Source organism: Numida meleagris, chromosome 5 (genome assembly GCF_002078875.1).
Source record: "Numida meleagris isolate 19003 breed g44 Domestic line chromosome 5, NumMel1.0, whole genome shotgun sequence".
Lineage (NCBI taxonomy): Eukaryota > Metazoa > Chordata > Aves > Galliformes > Numididae > Numida > Numida meleagris.
Genome location: NC_034413.1, coordinates 34,746,398 through 34,763,064, shown reverse-complemented (window position 1 = coordinate 34,763,064; position 16,667 = coordinate 34,746,398). Strand labels below are relative to the sequence as shown.

General features: G+C 44.0%; 1 protein-coding gene across 14 annotated transcripts in view; it reads right to left on the bottom strand.

The window, feature by feature from the left end:
* HDAC4 (histone deacetylase 4) overlaps positions 1 to 16,667 on the bottom strand; it is a 235,641-nt gene that overhangs the window by 97,852 nt on the left and 121,122 nt on the right. For all 14 annotated transcript variants that reach the window (XM_021400686.1, XM_021400685.1, XM_021400689.1 and 11 more), the window contains one exon: positions 15,146 to 15,390. In XM_021400686.1, coding sequence (XP_021256361.1) covers positions 15,146 to 15,390 — 245 coding nt within the window. The remainder of the gene's footprint in view (positions 1 to 15,145; positions 15,391 to 16,667) is intronic.

Below are 16,667 nucleotides of genomic sequence, written 5' to 3'. Positions count from 1 at the left end.
CTCCCCCCTCAGGTCCCCACATCCAGCCACTTGATGAATGAGTGCACACACCAGCCTGCTGGGACACATGCAGTGATCCTCTCCAGCCCCAAGCATCCCTCGTGGGGCTGTTTTATCAGTGAACTGGAGGCGGTGGGCAAGCCTGTGGGGCCTTGGGGCATTACTTGTCAGTGCTCACAGCACACCCTGCGCCCTGACAGTCAGCCAGCATTGAGCCACGCTGAGAAAAGCGGGTGACAAACGACAAGTCTGGGCAGCTCTCAGCTTGGCAAGGTGTGAATTGATCTCCATAGGGCTTGCAAATGGCGCTTTCCCTTGAAAAACCTTGAGTTCCACTGAAAATTGCTTCATTCTTAAGAAAAAGCTAACACTAAGATACCACCATCTTATCCTAAGAAAGGTCACTGTTATTCCTTTGCCATTTCCCAATTTTGTTTGCACCCTCCCCAGCAACACAGGCACTGAAGTAAAATCCCCAGGCTGCTCCAATTACCCTGCAAATCCCCAGGGATGCAGGCACCCCTGCCACCTTGCTCTCACCTGCACTCTTTACGTTGGCAGCTTATAAATTAGCAGATTGATCTGAAGCTGGCAATGTTAGCCTTCAAAACCTGGAATGCTGCATATGCTCTGGCTATCGCTGAGATTCTCTGAGCCTGGGCTTAATGGATGTCTGTGCTCCAAAGCCACCCACTGCTCCGGGCTCCCGAAATCCTGTCAGTGGAACAGCACAGGGCCAAGCCAAGGCCATTGTGCCAAGGAACCTGTTCCCCCCAAACATGTGGCTCAATCCATCCTTTCTCAAGCCCTGACAACATATGTGCATGTGTATGCAAGACTTCTACACCCAAAACACTGATTTTTCCTTCTTTTTCACATTTTCTATTTATGATTTGACAGCAATTTGTCATTTTAACTTGGGGTATTGTGCATTTGTACTATCAAGTGTTTCAACTGTGGCTGTGCTGTACATAGAATTATACAATTCTATATAGAGATGCAAAAAAATAATGCAAGTGGTACTGTACAATCTGCTGGGCTATCTGCTGGAAGCTCCGGATTGAGGAGTCTCTGCTGCTGCTGGCTCCAGTCAGGCAGACTGTTGTACAACAGCAAGCCCAATCTAGCACAACTTGCAGTGACTGCACTATGCTTCCCTTCCTAACGCTATTGTGTTCTACAGAAGCAATAAAAAAATCAGACTCTGAAAACCTACAGAAGTAAAAAACCAAAACACATTAAAAAAACAACAATGCAGAAAACTAGTTATTTTTGGTTTATAATTAAGCAGCAGCTTCCACTAACACATCTCCATTTGGAGAAAGTATCTTTTCAGGCTTCCAACAAGTCCACCACATGGTGGGCTTTTATAACCTAGCCATAGAAAGTATGCAAATGAACAATATTTAATGCACAATATGTTAAAACAGGTTTTGTTATTTTTATGAAATCAGGAGTCTTTTCTCTCCATCTGCAGTCTCTGAGGCTCTGCATGCTATGCTTCCTGCAATGGTTTACATACATTATGATGCTTTAGGAGGAACTGCGCTTTCATTGACATCTGTAGTGAAATGTAAATGAAAAAAACAATTTGTATCTGGATGGCTTATAGAAATTTCATTAGAGACATATTGTTTCAGCTGATTTTGACCTTAGCTTCCACAAAGACACTTATTAACATAGTTTTCAAACTGTAATGTTTCAACATTGAAACAAGCAAACAAAAAATTAAACAGCCTCTCCAATTGTATCAGGGAAAACTGAAATTTTTTGTTGTCTGTTGAAGCCTTGGGAAAGGGCTGAAGAAAATCTACTTTTGGGCTATCTGAGTTGTGATGTTTTCTCACAGCATAAACATTTTGCACAATTAGGGTGGAAACAAACTACTCAAACACAATTGACAGGAAATACAGGGGGTGCCTCATGGCTGCTGAGGGAGCTGCGCGGCGCCATGAGGAGCTGCAGGCCAGCATGAGGAGCTGCGGGTGGTCATGATGCCTCTTCTCAGCCTCCTCTTCTCAGGTTCGAACAAACCAAAGGACTTCAGCTGCTCCTTAAACCCCTTGCCCTCAGACCCTGTACCACCTCCACAGGCCTCCTCTGGAGGCTCTCTGACAGCTTTAAGTCCTTTCTACACTGTGGTGCCCAAACCTGCACCCAGCACTTGAGCTAAGGTTAAGAACTCTCCTGATGCTAGATTGTGCCCCAACTTCCCTTTAATATTTTAACTGTTTACCATTCAATGTTCTGATTTTAAAAGTGACTCTATCTGTAGTTGCTTTGCAAAAAAGATCCAAGAGCAGCACAAGAACACACTAAGGACTGAGTAAACAGGATAAACAGGAAATCTGACAACAGAGAGTTGCCTTACACACAAAATAAACTGAAACTTCAGAAAAATATGAGCTTCTCTGTTTAAGTTGAAGCAATCAAGGCGAATTTTAACAGGTTGCAAACACTCAGAGCTGCACATGGATAAGTGCAGGACAGTTTCATTCCCCCTCCCACACTGCATCCAACTCATTCCCACAAACAATCCCCAAACATTCTGGGCTCAGTATGGCTTCTACCCTTCACTCGATCTTCTCAGTGGAAAAACAGGCAATAGATGTTCAAAGGCAAAATGCCTCAGATCTGCCATTCAGTGGGACGCAATCTCCCACACCTGGGTCTTTTGGAAGCTGCTCGAGTTAGGAAACTCTGAGCGTCTCTTGAGCTGAAATTTGTGGCACTCTGAGAGATGATTAGGAGGCTCTGATAAAGATCATTAATTACTGTATTCGATCTGGCTCACGAGCCACACACTGCATTTGGTCTCTCTTGCTGGTAAATGAATCAATGTCGGTTCTGCAAGGCTTGCATGCTAACTGCACATAGCTGAAGAGTGCGTTTCTGAACTGTAATGAAATCTAACTATCTGTGAAATACAAAGTGATATACCAAGGGAAATCCCCAGCATTCAGACTAATAATTCAGCTACCAATTTGAGAAGCATGCTGAATGACAAATACGCACACTGTATTAGTGAGCGCAGCTCAGAACATCTGAATAAGGTGCTTTTGCCAAAATAAATATTTGTAAATATTTATAACTATGGGGATTCCTGCATATGTTTAATGTCACTGCTTCCACTATTTATGAAAACTGCACAAATGTTCAACTGTACCTGTAGTTAGTGTTTCTGGTGCGCCTTTAGCATACATTAATATTAATAAATGTAACAGGAAACACGTAGAGCATTTCCAGCTATTTATCAATTTTCCACTAGCCATATGGGCTCAGCAGTGCGGTGGAATTTGCCACCACATTCCTCAATTGTCTTCAGTTCTCAGGCACATCTATCTAGAACACAAACTAACGCCATATCTATAAGCACTTTGTAAACTTTCTCTGCACAAAGAAACTTCCTTTTAAGTTATGTGGAGCAACATCCTTTCCTTTAGTAATTACAACAGAGGTGGCGAGGTAGTGCCACGAAACCTTCCAGCAGCCTCAGCCCAAAAGAAAGCTGGTGTGCTCCTGGAAAGTGTGTGGTACTGACACTGAAGATTCCATTCACTGGAAAGAACAAGGATGTGTTTCACAAAGATGTGCTGCATTAAGGCTTCCATAATCATTCCTTAATTTGCTAGATGAGCGGAAGAATGCAGAACCTTCCTGCATCACCCAATCTGCTGCAGACACCACCTTACTCTTCCCCCAGAAGCCAGACACCGCTCTCCGCCCACACTCTGCTTCTTCCTTCCCATACAACAGCTGCTTTAAAGGCCCTCCTGTCATTTACTTGACACGCCACGGTAAAATTGATTAAAATCTGCAAAGCAGGAGAGTTTTGAAGCTTCAACTATAGCTCCTACAACTTTATAATATATATTTTGAATGCTTTACCTTACAGCAATTAGTGGAATGCAATGTAAAACTATCTGTATACAGACAGCTCACCCTTACTCATGCAGCTGAAGATAATCACACATGCAAGTCTGAGTGAGTAACAGCTGGCACACTTACTGCTGATAAAAGTTTGCTGTGATCCAAAGCAGCTTTGTGTTGTGTGTACCTCCTTACTGAGACCTTACCCTGAGATCACCTATGGAAGGTGCTACAGCACACTACAGCATAGTGGAACATCACACTAAGCACTTCTGCTGCTCTCTGAATTTGATGGGCCAGCATTCCTACTTGCACATACATGTCCAGGTGGAGATCAGTGACAAACTGTGTCCCTCAAGTCTGTCTTGGGACCAGTACGGCTTAGTATCATTATCAGTGACACAGACAGCGGGACTGAGTGCACCCTCAGCAAGTCTGTGGATGATGCCAAGCTGAGTGCTGCAGCTGACACAATAGGAGGAAGGGATGCCATGCAAAGGGACCTGGACAGACTTGAGATGTGGGCCCATGTGAACGTCATAGGGCCTAGTGCAAAATGCTGTCTCTGGGTCAAGGCAATCCCAAACATCAGTACAGACTGTGTGATGAATGGATTGAAAGTAGCCCTGAGGAGAAGGACTTGGGGGTCCTACAGGAATAAAAGTGTGGCATAAACCAGCAGTGTGCATTTGCAGCCCAGAAGGCCAACAGTATCCTGGGCTGCATCAACAGAGGGGTGGCAGCAGGGCAAGGTAGGCGATTGTTCCCTTCTACTCTGCCCTTGTGAGGCACCATCTGGAGTACTGCATCCAGCCCTAGGGTCCCCACACAAGACAGACATGGAGCTGCTGGAGCGAGTCCAGAGAAGGCCAGAAAGATGCTCAGAGGGCTGGAGCACCTTTCCTATGAAGAAAGGTTGAGGGAGCTGGGCTTGTTTAGTTTGGGGAAACCTTGTTATAGCCTTCCATTACCTAAAGGAAAGTTCAGGAGGGACTCTATCAGGGAGTGTACTGATAGGGCAAGGGGTAATGGTTTTAGACTAAAAGAGGATAGACTTAGATAAGGAAGAAATTCTTTACTCAGAGAGTGGTGAGGTCCTGCTACAGGCAGCTCAGAGAAGCTGTGGATGCTCCATGCCTGGCAGTGCTCAGGGCCAGGCTGGATGGAACTTTGGGCAGCCTGGTCTGGTGGGAAGTGTCCCTGCCCATCGCAGGGGTTCAAAGCAGATGGGCTTTAAGGTCCCTCCCAACCCAAGCCATTCTATAATTCCGCAGTTATGTGTGGTTTCCATCTCAGACCAAAGCCTGGCCCAATCCGGTCTCCCACGAAAAGACTGCAGGCTGAGGACTTCTTGCAGGAAAGCTCAGAGGCTGTGTACAACTTCTTCAACTGCTGCCCATTACCACCGCTGAATAGGTTGTTCTGTGATAGAGACAATAGCCTCAAAGAAGTCATAAGGATGTACAAGTAAAATACAAGACAACTTGATGCTGGACATTGCCAAAAAACATCCCAGCATCTTCTCAGCACTTGCTGAACATGCAGCTTAAAGGCAGAGGCATGACCCAGGAAATACTTTCAGAGGCTTCACAGAATTACTCTCTCACCTCTCAGGCAATGAGGCTGCAGTTTTAGTGCAAAGATATTTCTAAGGTAAATCATATGCCACTGGTTTTGGAAAATTCTATAGTCTGGGATAGGTTAATTCATATATTCAAAAGGATCTGGAGCTCAGATTGTATAAAAATAATGGAAAACTGTAGGTGATAATCAAGGAAGCACTAGCTGAGAAATATATACATGAAATCACTTCACAAAAAAAATCACAGCATATGGGTGGATGGCATATTTTGATATACTCTGGAAGAACATCTATTGTACTGGGTTATTTTAGACAAATTTCAAAGCTAGCCATTCCTTTGGCTGTACTCTCCACTTCGTGTTCTCCCTACCCTGCTTACTGCAGTCTTGGGCTATTGCTCCTGTTTCAGAATTCTCTCTCTTGGCTCCATCACAACGGGTTTTAATTCCAAGGACAAAGCTAGTCAGGCTTCATGGAAGATATCTTCTGGAATACTGGAGACAGGTCAGAACTAATTGGTTATACTGGGAAAGGAGGGGGAAGAGTTGTGGTTTTCAGCAGGAACCAAGTAGCAAGGGCTCCTAGACACAAACATCTGAAAACACAGCTCAAGCAAACAAACGCCTATCACCTCTTCTCTTGGACATGTCTGAACATATATTCAGCATGCCCCCTTCCAGCTATCAGACAGACTGACAGCAGACAGTCCTGTGCCAGAATTCCCTGCAGCCAGCCTCTCCGCTGTGCAGGAAAACAATCCTTCCCTGCTGACAGCTTCCTGGGAAAGAGATGGATCTGAGGTAGACATATCCAACTGAGACTGTCTGCTGTTCAAGTTTATGAGGCTCAGATGTCTTCAGGAAAGGGAATGATGGCAAAGTTTTCTTACTTCCACATCTAGGTGAAAAGATCCCACATTATTAGTTTGGCAGTTCATACATGGATATATACTTCTGTATCTCCATTTCTTCCACACCTATTACTGTTCACCATTCCTAAAAGGCTGAAAGTATGTGCAGTAAGTTCAACTTCTATCCTCTGCGTATCTGGGAAGGGAGCCTTGACAATGTGTTTCTATGTGCCTTTTGCTCTGTGACTGAAACTCCAGCCTAGTTTTTACATTTTCTCCAGAAGTAGACCATCTGACCACCTTTCCAGAAAGCAGTGAGCTACCTTTGTAGTACCTAACACTTTCAGTTCCTTCTCCCTCCCAATGCTCTTTATTCTCTTTGTCCTCCCCTGTACCCTTCTCTATCCCCTCTGAAGGTGGGGACAGATGGACAACTCCTTCGCATTCATTCTGCTGTACTTTATTTAGATGTTTATTATCAAGGTGAGGATAATCCGTTCACTTGGCACCAGGAGTAGGGCACATGCAAGACTGACCATGATGGCAATAAGGACTCTTGGTAAACTGGAGCCATGCAATTCTCTGGAATAGGTATGAACCTCAGATGTTTAAGGCCACATGAGATTTTGCCATGCCCTAACTGATCAGACATCAGTCCCCAGAAGAAAAATTCTGTCTTCTCAAAATTGCCTCAGGCAATTTGTGGAGGAGCTGGAATGGAAATCTTATGCAAAAATCAGTATCAGGAGTGGAGATGTTGGAGAAAGATCCTGTAACGGGAGCATCTAGAGAAATCACCAACAGACTTTTGTCATTTCAGTGAAGGAAATATGAACAAAGGAAAGAAGCACGGCTGCACCTACTGATCCACCATTCCTGGTCATTTGTACGACAGAACAGGGACAGAGCAACTGAACTGGTAAGATGGCAGGCACAAGAGGAGGGGATGGAAAACCTCACCAGAGCATTTCTGCCAGGCTTCAACATCTGCAAAGCGCCTGCACAAAGTGAAAAGAGACATGGAAGTGCCTTCCACTCCTCATGCTGTGAGAAGTACCTGAACAGAAAAGCGACTGGAGGGCAGCAAGACATGTTCACTTGCCTCCTTGGCATTCCCACTGTCGGTAGTCCAACTGCTGCCACAAAGCATCAGCCACCACTTGTGTGTCTGGGATCTCTGATTCAGCTCCATTTGTCGGAGTTTTAATGCCCACAGATGAGGTGAAGCAGACCACCTTTTGCTCCTGTGCCTGAAAGGAGGCAGTGACAGCCCACAAGCCTGCTGTGCCTGCTAGAAGGCTACTGACTAAAAGTGAGCGGCCAACATCATTTGATGCTCATGCAAGCAGAGCAGAAGCATCATGTTTAAAGGTAACGTGCCACCAAGTGAAATACCAAACATCTATTGTTTTTACACATCATCACCAGTTCAAAAGGAAACATAAACATGGAGATTAAGCCTAAAACATTGTTCGTACTGTGCGTAGACAAGTGAGGTTATTCACTGGATGATTTACATTTTAAGCGCAACTTCATCCTCATGTACACCAGCTGAATTTTGTCAAGAGAGCATATACAGCGACAGGAATTCTCAGTTTATGAATGTTAATTTAATCAGTGATAGTATACATTAACAGGTCACTATTCCTGACATATTAGCAGGATTTGCTTGGGTCTTTCTCTACTCCTGCCTTGATTCTCTGCGTATTCTCTTAAACATTACTACCAATTTATTTTTATCTAGTTCAAAAATAATATAAAGTTGAAGCTGAACATTTAGGTGTGAACTGGAAATGTGCCTTTTCTTCCTGCCGTTTATTTTGAAATTCTAAATTGAATAGAAACCATAAGGCCTTTTGCTTTAAAAAAAATAGCAGTGTGCCCCACTCACTTTATGCCAGGAGACAAATTCATGCTATGAAAAGAACACATTTAACCACTTCAAAAGTCACTTGGATTCCACTGGAAAAAAAAATAACTAAGTGCTATCAAGTAAGCAAGATCTTGTTATTTGTCAGCCAGTGAACCCTGACATTTCTCTCATTTACAGCAGTCAGGCTTTCAGAATATCCAAGATCCAGCCCAATTTAAGACTCCATGGAAAGAATCCACATTCTGATGGAAAGCTGGGAACCCTGAAACAAAGGACACACAGGTGACAGTGCAAGGAAGGCACAGCTTGCTCCAAAGCCAATGCCACAGATACTGGCACAGGGTTCCACAGGATGAAAGCCACCAAGTCCACCAGCTGGAGTGAGGTCTGTGATTTCACTTTTGAGTGAATTTTTTGCATGCATGTCATAAAGTTGGAAAAATCTGGAGTTCCCATTCTGCTCCTTCCACCCAGCAAACAATGGTCCATCTCAGAAGGAGCCAAAAGAAATCATGCTCCTTTAACCATTTAATCTTCTAAGACGACCTGTAAGGACTATTGCAGACAACCTTCCTGGTTGAGCAATCCAGCTTCAGTCCAGAAACCACCGATGCTTCTCAGAATTCTCTAAGAATCTGGCACTATGCACACCTCTGCATGCAAATTTGCCCCTCACTGTTCTTGGAAAAGATCTTGCCTTTGAGCATGAGGAAAGTCACCTCCAGCCTTCAAAGAGAGCAAATGCTCTGATCTTACAAAAGCTTTCCCCGGGGCTATTGCCACCAGAAGCTAAGTTTTGCAGATTCCAGGTTTAAGACTTTCAGGTCACAGAGTCAGCTACATGTACCAGAAGAACAAGAGAAGGTCACTGACAAAGAAGAGAAAACCATCTTGAAATAGCAAGAGAACACTGTGCAATGAATTCAAGTAGTAGCAAGGCACAAAACGTTCAGTCTGTTTTTACCACTGCCTGTACCCAGCTGCAGCTCTCTAAGATGAATAATCCTATCATATCAGAATACAGAAGCAGACACCTGGTATCTCTGGGCTTTTTAACTTTCTCTTGAAAGCGGTGCAGACTGCAAGGAGTGGGTGCTCTCTGGAACAGTCACAAAGTGGAGCTGAGTGAGTCTGGCTACACAGAGGCAGGAGAGATCCAACAGACATCTCAGCAGCACAACAGGAGAAGGAGCAGCAGCAGGGCAGTACAGGCCTCTGGTCAAGGCTTCAAGGTGTTTCTTCAGCATCCCCAGCCTGCAGCATGGAGAAGGAGGCAGCCAGCAAAGACATGGGATGGAAGCAGATGACACCAACTGTATCAGCAGGTTTTTAACAGGTGTTTTTTTCGTATCTGGAAAGTAGGAAACAACTCATCTCGAAGACGCCACCAAGAAGAGACTCTGGGCAACACAAGGGCTGCACTGAAAGCAGTCACACTAACAGCTGATGTCACTGCAATCTGGTAGCAATCCTGTGAGTAAACCAGCCATTTCAAGGGCAGCTATCGCCAAATGAAAGCAAAGAGCAGCTTTTCACTTCAACATCAACATGATACATAACTCCAGATATCTTTGGAAATAAATTCCATTTTATTTATAGCATTGCAAAATCTTCCAGATTCCCTGGAAGACTTCTACCGTCAAACAAAATTAAGGAATGGCCAGAGAGCTCCTCCCCGCATCTATGAACAACCAGCTCAGGAACTGCCAGCTTAGATGTGTTATCTCCCCTCCATCAGCCCAGAAGCCATGCTGAAGGAAAACACGTCATTTGAAAACAGCAAGAACAAATCCATCTCCCCGTGCTTTATCTGAATGTTGCTATATATAAAGCCAATGTCTGAGAACATTCCACATATTTTTATTTATTGGCATAGGGCCACTCAGCAGCATAAGCATACTGCTGAAAGCAAGAAATTTCTGTGTTAATTAAAAAAAAAAAAACAATTTCAGCATCACTCCTTGGTGCACACTGTTACAGAGCTCCCTCCTATGCCCAGTGCAGTCACTTCCATGCGTGAACCTGTGATGTCTCTGAACATCCTATATATGCACGAACAGTATGGTGCTCCCTCTGCTACTGATGCACTCTAATACTCCGTTATCTGATGCCAGAAAAAAAAATGAGGAATTGCATGACAGAACTAACACCTCTGCATGCTTCCAGGTTAAGATTTGAGTTTCACAAAGAACTGTGAGCCTTAGCTGCTTGCCTGTAGCCATCCCATCGCCATCAGCACACTTTTCGAGCCTGCTGCCATGTGCTAACGCTGATGTGCGTCAGCATCCTGAAAAGTTTTCCGACTGGCTACAAAATAGCCAGAGTTCCTCCAAGCCCTGCTCCGACCTTGGGCAGTGCAAAGGCAGAGCCGAGCTGCATCACCCACTGGGCGCATCGCTGCTCTGTGGAGCTCACACTGCCCCAGATGCCTCCAGCACTGCCAAAGCATGTGTCCTGACCCTCTTCAATCATCTCGCTCCAGCCCTTGACCAGAAGGCAAATGGAAAAGCTTTTGGTAACTTCCAGCTGATGTTGGCTGGGAATCAATGACTCACAAAGGAAAATATTCCCTGCCGGTGGCTTCATAAACAAAGGTCAGGCCGAGCTCATGCTGGAACCTGCAGAGAGCCTTTCCATGGTCTCACCGGCAACAGCCTGGGCACCAGGCTCCTTGTTCCATCCTTGTTTTTAGTTAGGAAGGCAGACTGGAAGGCTGTAAGTACTGCTGCACATCTGGCGAGGCATGCCTCTGTGGAAAATGTGCTTCACCAAAGGTAAGTGGCCACCCTGGAGCCAAGTGCTTGTCCATCCCTGCACCCAGCCCACAGCAGCCCCGGCGCCAACTCACACCGCTTTCAGATGTCAAGTTGCAGCAATTTACAAAGCTGCACTGTAGTTGCGAAAGACAGTTTTCTGTATTTCCATATGGTGTGAAGTCTTCAGAAGGCTCAGCTAATTTTCCCTAAACAAGTCAGACTTTTCTCATTCCTCCCTGTGTGCAATGATCCTGCTCCCTCAACAAGCTGAGCTGCAGCTACATCCCATTATAGCCTTTCCTTCCACAAACATTATTTCGCTCCCAGCCTGCTTCTCCAGATTGCATGATCTTCTGGAATGTGCCCTCTTTACACAGAGACCATTTCTTCCAAAACACCATTTCTACTCAAATACAAGCAGCTGACGTGTATCTGTGACAGCAGGGACTGATGGGGGGACAGGGGATGGTGGCCACCCACCTGCTCCTGCGCTAGATCGGACAATTAAAGTTGGGCTGCTGGAATAAAACCAAGTTCTGGAAAATACCAAAACTTCAGATTAAGTTATCTACTGGAATAGAAAAACAGAAAAACATGCCAGCATTTTTCAAGCCAAATTTAATTGACTTAAAAAGAATTTAAGACGTTTCTTATAGCACTGCTTCGGCTGGGATAGAGAGAGAGAGACTGTCCCATTCCTTTAGTCTTCTCTTGAATCAGAAGTTTCTCTGCTCATGCCAACATCAAGGTAAAAAAAAGAAAGAAAACACAAACCACTATTACTACTGTATTAGCTGAGAGTTTAACACTTTAAACAGAGAAGCGCTTTAAAATCTTAGTGCTGCTTGCTGTAACTCGAAAATGCTGGCTATACGTATGTCCCAAACATAAACTCTTTCTCCTTTGGGTACAAGAGCTGCTTAATAAATGTATCAAAACCACTTTGGAGCAGATGCCCAGCCAGTACATTCTTGTTGAAAAAACTATTCAACATCTATAAGTGGAAGAGTGAAAAGGTATTTAATCCAACATCTTGCCAAATGGGAGACCCAACGCAGTATTTGCTCTGTGTATGCAACTGCACCCAGAGGCTGCTCTGCGATACCAAAATATACCTAGAATCTAGAAACTGTAGGCATGAAGTTTCAGGAACAGGCACAAAGACTGGGTAAAGCACAGAAAGCTCTGCTCGAGGATACACACTGATGAACAGCCAAATGCTTTGCATTTGTTGATTAAAATGCTGGATGCTAGGCAGCAATGAAAAAAGCCAAATTAATAAATTCTAGATAGCACTGTCAAGATATGCAAAACATCGTAAGGTGCAGAATTCTCCCCCCTTTGGAGAGATAGTTTACAACAAAGCAATTTCAGAATTTAATAGTATGAATAATAAAGGTCCTGACCATTTCCAAGGAAACCAATGTCAGAGAGAAAGTCAAAGAATCGCCATTTTGTTTGATATCACTGTAAGGTTTGAAGTTTTATGTTTGCATTTTAAATTTTTTTTATCTGTTTCATTACATTTTGAATTTGTTCTGACAGAAAATTCTAGCTAATCTGCAGGAGCTGCTATTTTTTTTTAGAAAGCATGCAAGCTTGCAAGGTATGCAGTTACCTTGCAATAACTGCTGGAAGGTTGCTTTCTGAATCAAAAACCCCCAACATCAGGAGGGATGCTGAAAACATCTAAGAACTAAAAGTGATGCTGCAGTAAGGTACACTGCAAGTCCAACCTAGTTGCCAGTCTTAATGCGCAATCTTAGCAGAAATCTGGGCAAGCTTAGGCCCTCATGCAGTCTTCAGGCAGACTACACGTCCTGCCTGAAGAGGAAACTGGGAATATAAATTTGTTAAAGGGAGTGATAGACACCTTAATTGCAATACTGTAAACTACTCAGGCTACAGAACAACATTTTCAGTTGAAGAATCCCATAACTACATCATTCAGTCTGGATTATTCCTGCATACTGAACAGTTTGCTTTGGAGACAAGAGACTACTGAAATCCTTAATCTCATCAGTGACAACATAAACAAATCATCTAATTCTGAGTGTCAGGGATTTGCTGTTTCCTTCTCACATTAATCAAAAGACTCAGTGTTGGAGTGAACAGAAAAGATCATGAACTGCATCCCTGTCTTGTGTCTCTGTTAAGAATACAGTGGATCAGAACTGCTCTGTAACAATTCTTTAGACCAATCACCTTCATGTGCACCAGGTCCTAGTGACATTTCCTGGAATTGGTTTGTAGTTTCCTTTGAAAACAAACAAAAAAGCAATTCTCCTTAACTTAAACTTTTTCAAAACACTGCTCATTTGTAGCAACTTGCGTGTGTCACATGAACTTTCTCCACCACAAGCAGGACCTTATCCATCTCCCGTAGAACTATACAGCCATTCCTGTGTGCTCCTGCTGCTGCCCATGTCAGAGCCCAGCCCAGCAACAGCACTTCTGCTTAGGACTCTCACAGAACACCCAAATTTGAGTGCTGTACACTTCCAAGTCTACAGCATCAAATGTAAAGATGAGGATAAAAGCAGTGGGAAGCTTTCTTGACTCAGTGTAGAGTCACTCCTTCCCTTGCATGCTTGGAGCAGTGCAGTGTGTATGCGTGATTTTCTAAAAGCACATGAATTCCTCTATAAAAAAGCCTTCTATCTTCATTCATAACCGCTTTTATACCATATTTCACATTTCATTCCCTAATGCTCAGATTTTTATTCATTTGCTTTAATATTCTCTCTCCTCCCATGTTGTTTTTCATGAGCCATAAAGCAGCTGAACAGATCTGAGTTCACAGTTCAAATATGTGGTTATAAGTTTAATTTCTCTGGACAAAATAGCAGATTCCCTACACTTACAGCCCCTGCACCAAGTGCAGTTGTCAGCTTCTGAAACACAGTAACCAAAGAACTGGTAAACCCAGAAGTCATCCAAATGCTGACTGACAAACACAAACACAAGAAGTATGCTCTCACAAAAAAACCTACATCCTAATTGCTCACTGATTTGGTCCGGGGTTTGTTTTCTTAGTGAGATACTGTGGGATTTATTTATTTTATTATAATGTGTCATTTCATTTTAAAAGACATTCTGGGCAAGATGACACACTTACTATAGGAGATTGCCTTACAGGTCATCATCCTTTTTTGTACAAGATTACTTCATTTCTATTTTAAGTTTTTCATCCAACCAGTCTTACAGATTAGAGGTAGACCATCATTACTTAATGGTCTAGATATGCCAGTTCTCATGGTTTCTTAAAATTTGATCTTGATTTTCTTCTAATGTGGACTTTTACCCAAATCACTCATACATTTCATATAAATAAGAACAACAATGTTCCTTTATTGTTGAGGGCATCTGTTAAACATGAAGGTTTGTCTGATTTTCAGTAGAAATGTACCTAAGGATACATGCAATTGCCAGAAATATTTGTCATAGAGACCTCACATCCTTACCTCCTAGATGTGCTGTGTGAACCACAAATGTTGTAACTGCCCTTGTGCTATTTGCGCATGAAAGCTTACATACAGGCACACGTGTATACACGCAATTACATACACATCCACATGCATCTCTGCATACAAATACATGCACATGCATGTATATCAGTCTATATACGTACACGCATCTCCCCACACCTTTGTCCCAAAGACAGCAGACTACAGGCAGTACTCACTCACTCACTAAGGACAAAGGCATTTGTCCTTATCTATTTTCAAACAGCCACTATTCTTGCAAACCCAAGCTAATAACTATGCTTGAGAAGCCGGTAAATAAAACAACATTAACTTTTAATCCTATCTTCCCTGCTCTGACATATACTTTATATTAAAATGAAAGTTATATAAGGTTGAATTGAGGTTGCTTTTTAATATTGCATTAACACTATTTACCATGTGCCATGCTAATCCCCCTTTGAAAAGGGAGCATATTAGCAATTCTGAAAGCTAATGTTACCATAGCAATAGTCTATCACTGTGAAATATTTATATAATGTCTAACATTTCACTATGAAACAGCCATCTTCTGAACTGCACTTCCTACTTACCCTGCATGTGAGATTTCCTCCTCATCCTGCATGATGGAACTAGGTAAAGCACCCGGCCTGAGAGTTGAACTGGGAAAGCCTTATGCTGTGCAGACCCCAGAATGGCATCTCCAGCCCCAACCAGCAGCCCCCTGCAGCAAGGCTGCCCACCACTTACCTTGATGTGCTCATGCAGCTGGGCCTCATGCTGCCGGGAGAGCTGCTCATGCTGCCGCTGGAACTCGGCAATGAGGATCTGCCTCTGGATCTGCTGCTTCTGCTTCAGCGCCAGGAGCTCCTGCTGCAGCTGCTGCTCACGGAGCGTTGGCTCCGTCACGGGCATGGGGAACTGGTGGTCCAGGCGCAGATCCATTGGGACTGAGGTTGGGGCAACTTGCAAGGGCAGTGCTGCGCTCACATCAACTGCAGAAGGAGAACACATGGGAGAGATGAGCAGACTTCCCAGCCACTCGGGGATTTGTTTTTTCAGCAAAGACCTCCAGGAACTCTGGTCTGAATTAAGAACAGCACTTGTTAAATTCATGCTCTTTAAAAAAAAAAAAAAAAAAAAAGAAAGCACTACAGGAGACAGAGCTCAAGCAGTTTTTCTCCAGCCACCACCTCCTATGAATATGTGCATTTTCTCAAAGCAAAGAACTTCAGTGAACTGCATGTGACCCTACTTGTTATCACTCCAAGCCTGTGTATTCAAACACACATCTCTATTGCACTCTTCTAGCATCACTTGAGATTAGATGGATAAATATTACTCTGGGACTTCACAGCAAAGACCCATCTTGTCTTACAGCTGATCAATTCAAAGACTCACGGTCAGGAACATGAGACTCTCAATAAAAATTACACAGAAAAGCACTACGCACTGTATCCTTCATAATATTTTTTTTTGAAGGGAGCTTGAACAAAAGTAAATGGGTAATGAAGAATCAAAAAAAATGTTAAGGGCTCCTGTGACAGTCTAGAGTTAGAGTTGCTGCAACAACCAGAGAGGCGCAAATGTTTGGGCACAGGGAAGTGCGCCAGCTTGCCTCTAACTCAGACTTTGACGGAGACAACACTGAAGCACAACCAAGAGAAGGGCAAAGGACAGCAAAATTTCCTACAAAATTAAGCTCCTGTCTCATTTTAAGTCTGACAACTAACTCCAGATAGTACCTCAGCCACCTCTCCAAGGAGATGAGACAGGCACACAGAGCAAGCAGCCCCCGTCCTTCCAAACACTGCGCTCCTCCAGGGCACCTGGACCCAACTGCAAACTGCCCAACAAAAACGAGGGTGCTTGCTTTACTGTCAGCACCTTTGCCACCCAGCACCACAGCACGCAGCCAAATTTGGGCTGGGAGGAGCATGAGGTGCGCCTGCAGTGAGACGCGCAGGCGCCTGCACTTTGCCCAGGGAAAGGAGCTCAGCTCATGCAGGGAGGAGGCGGCTGTTCTTGGGTGGAAATATTTTCTGTAAAAGGTCACATTGCTGGAAGTGCTGCTGTTATTCAGCCCATGAGTTCTTCTCCCGCTTCTCCTGTGTTTTCCTTCCTGCATCTCTCTCCTCAGGGCTCTCACCCACAGGGCAGGCTGGCAGCACAGGGTGTGGGGCAGTGCCTGGTGTGGCTATCAAAAACCCAGTTGAACCACCTGCATCTAAGCATTATGGCTCTCACACTCTGAGTATTACTAATGTGAAAA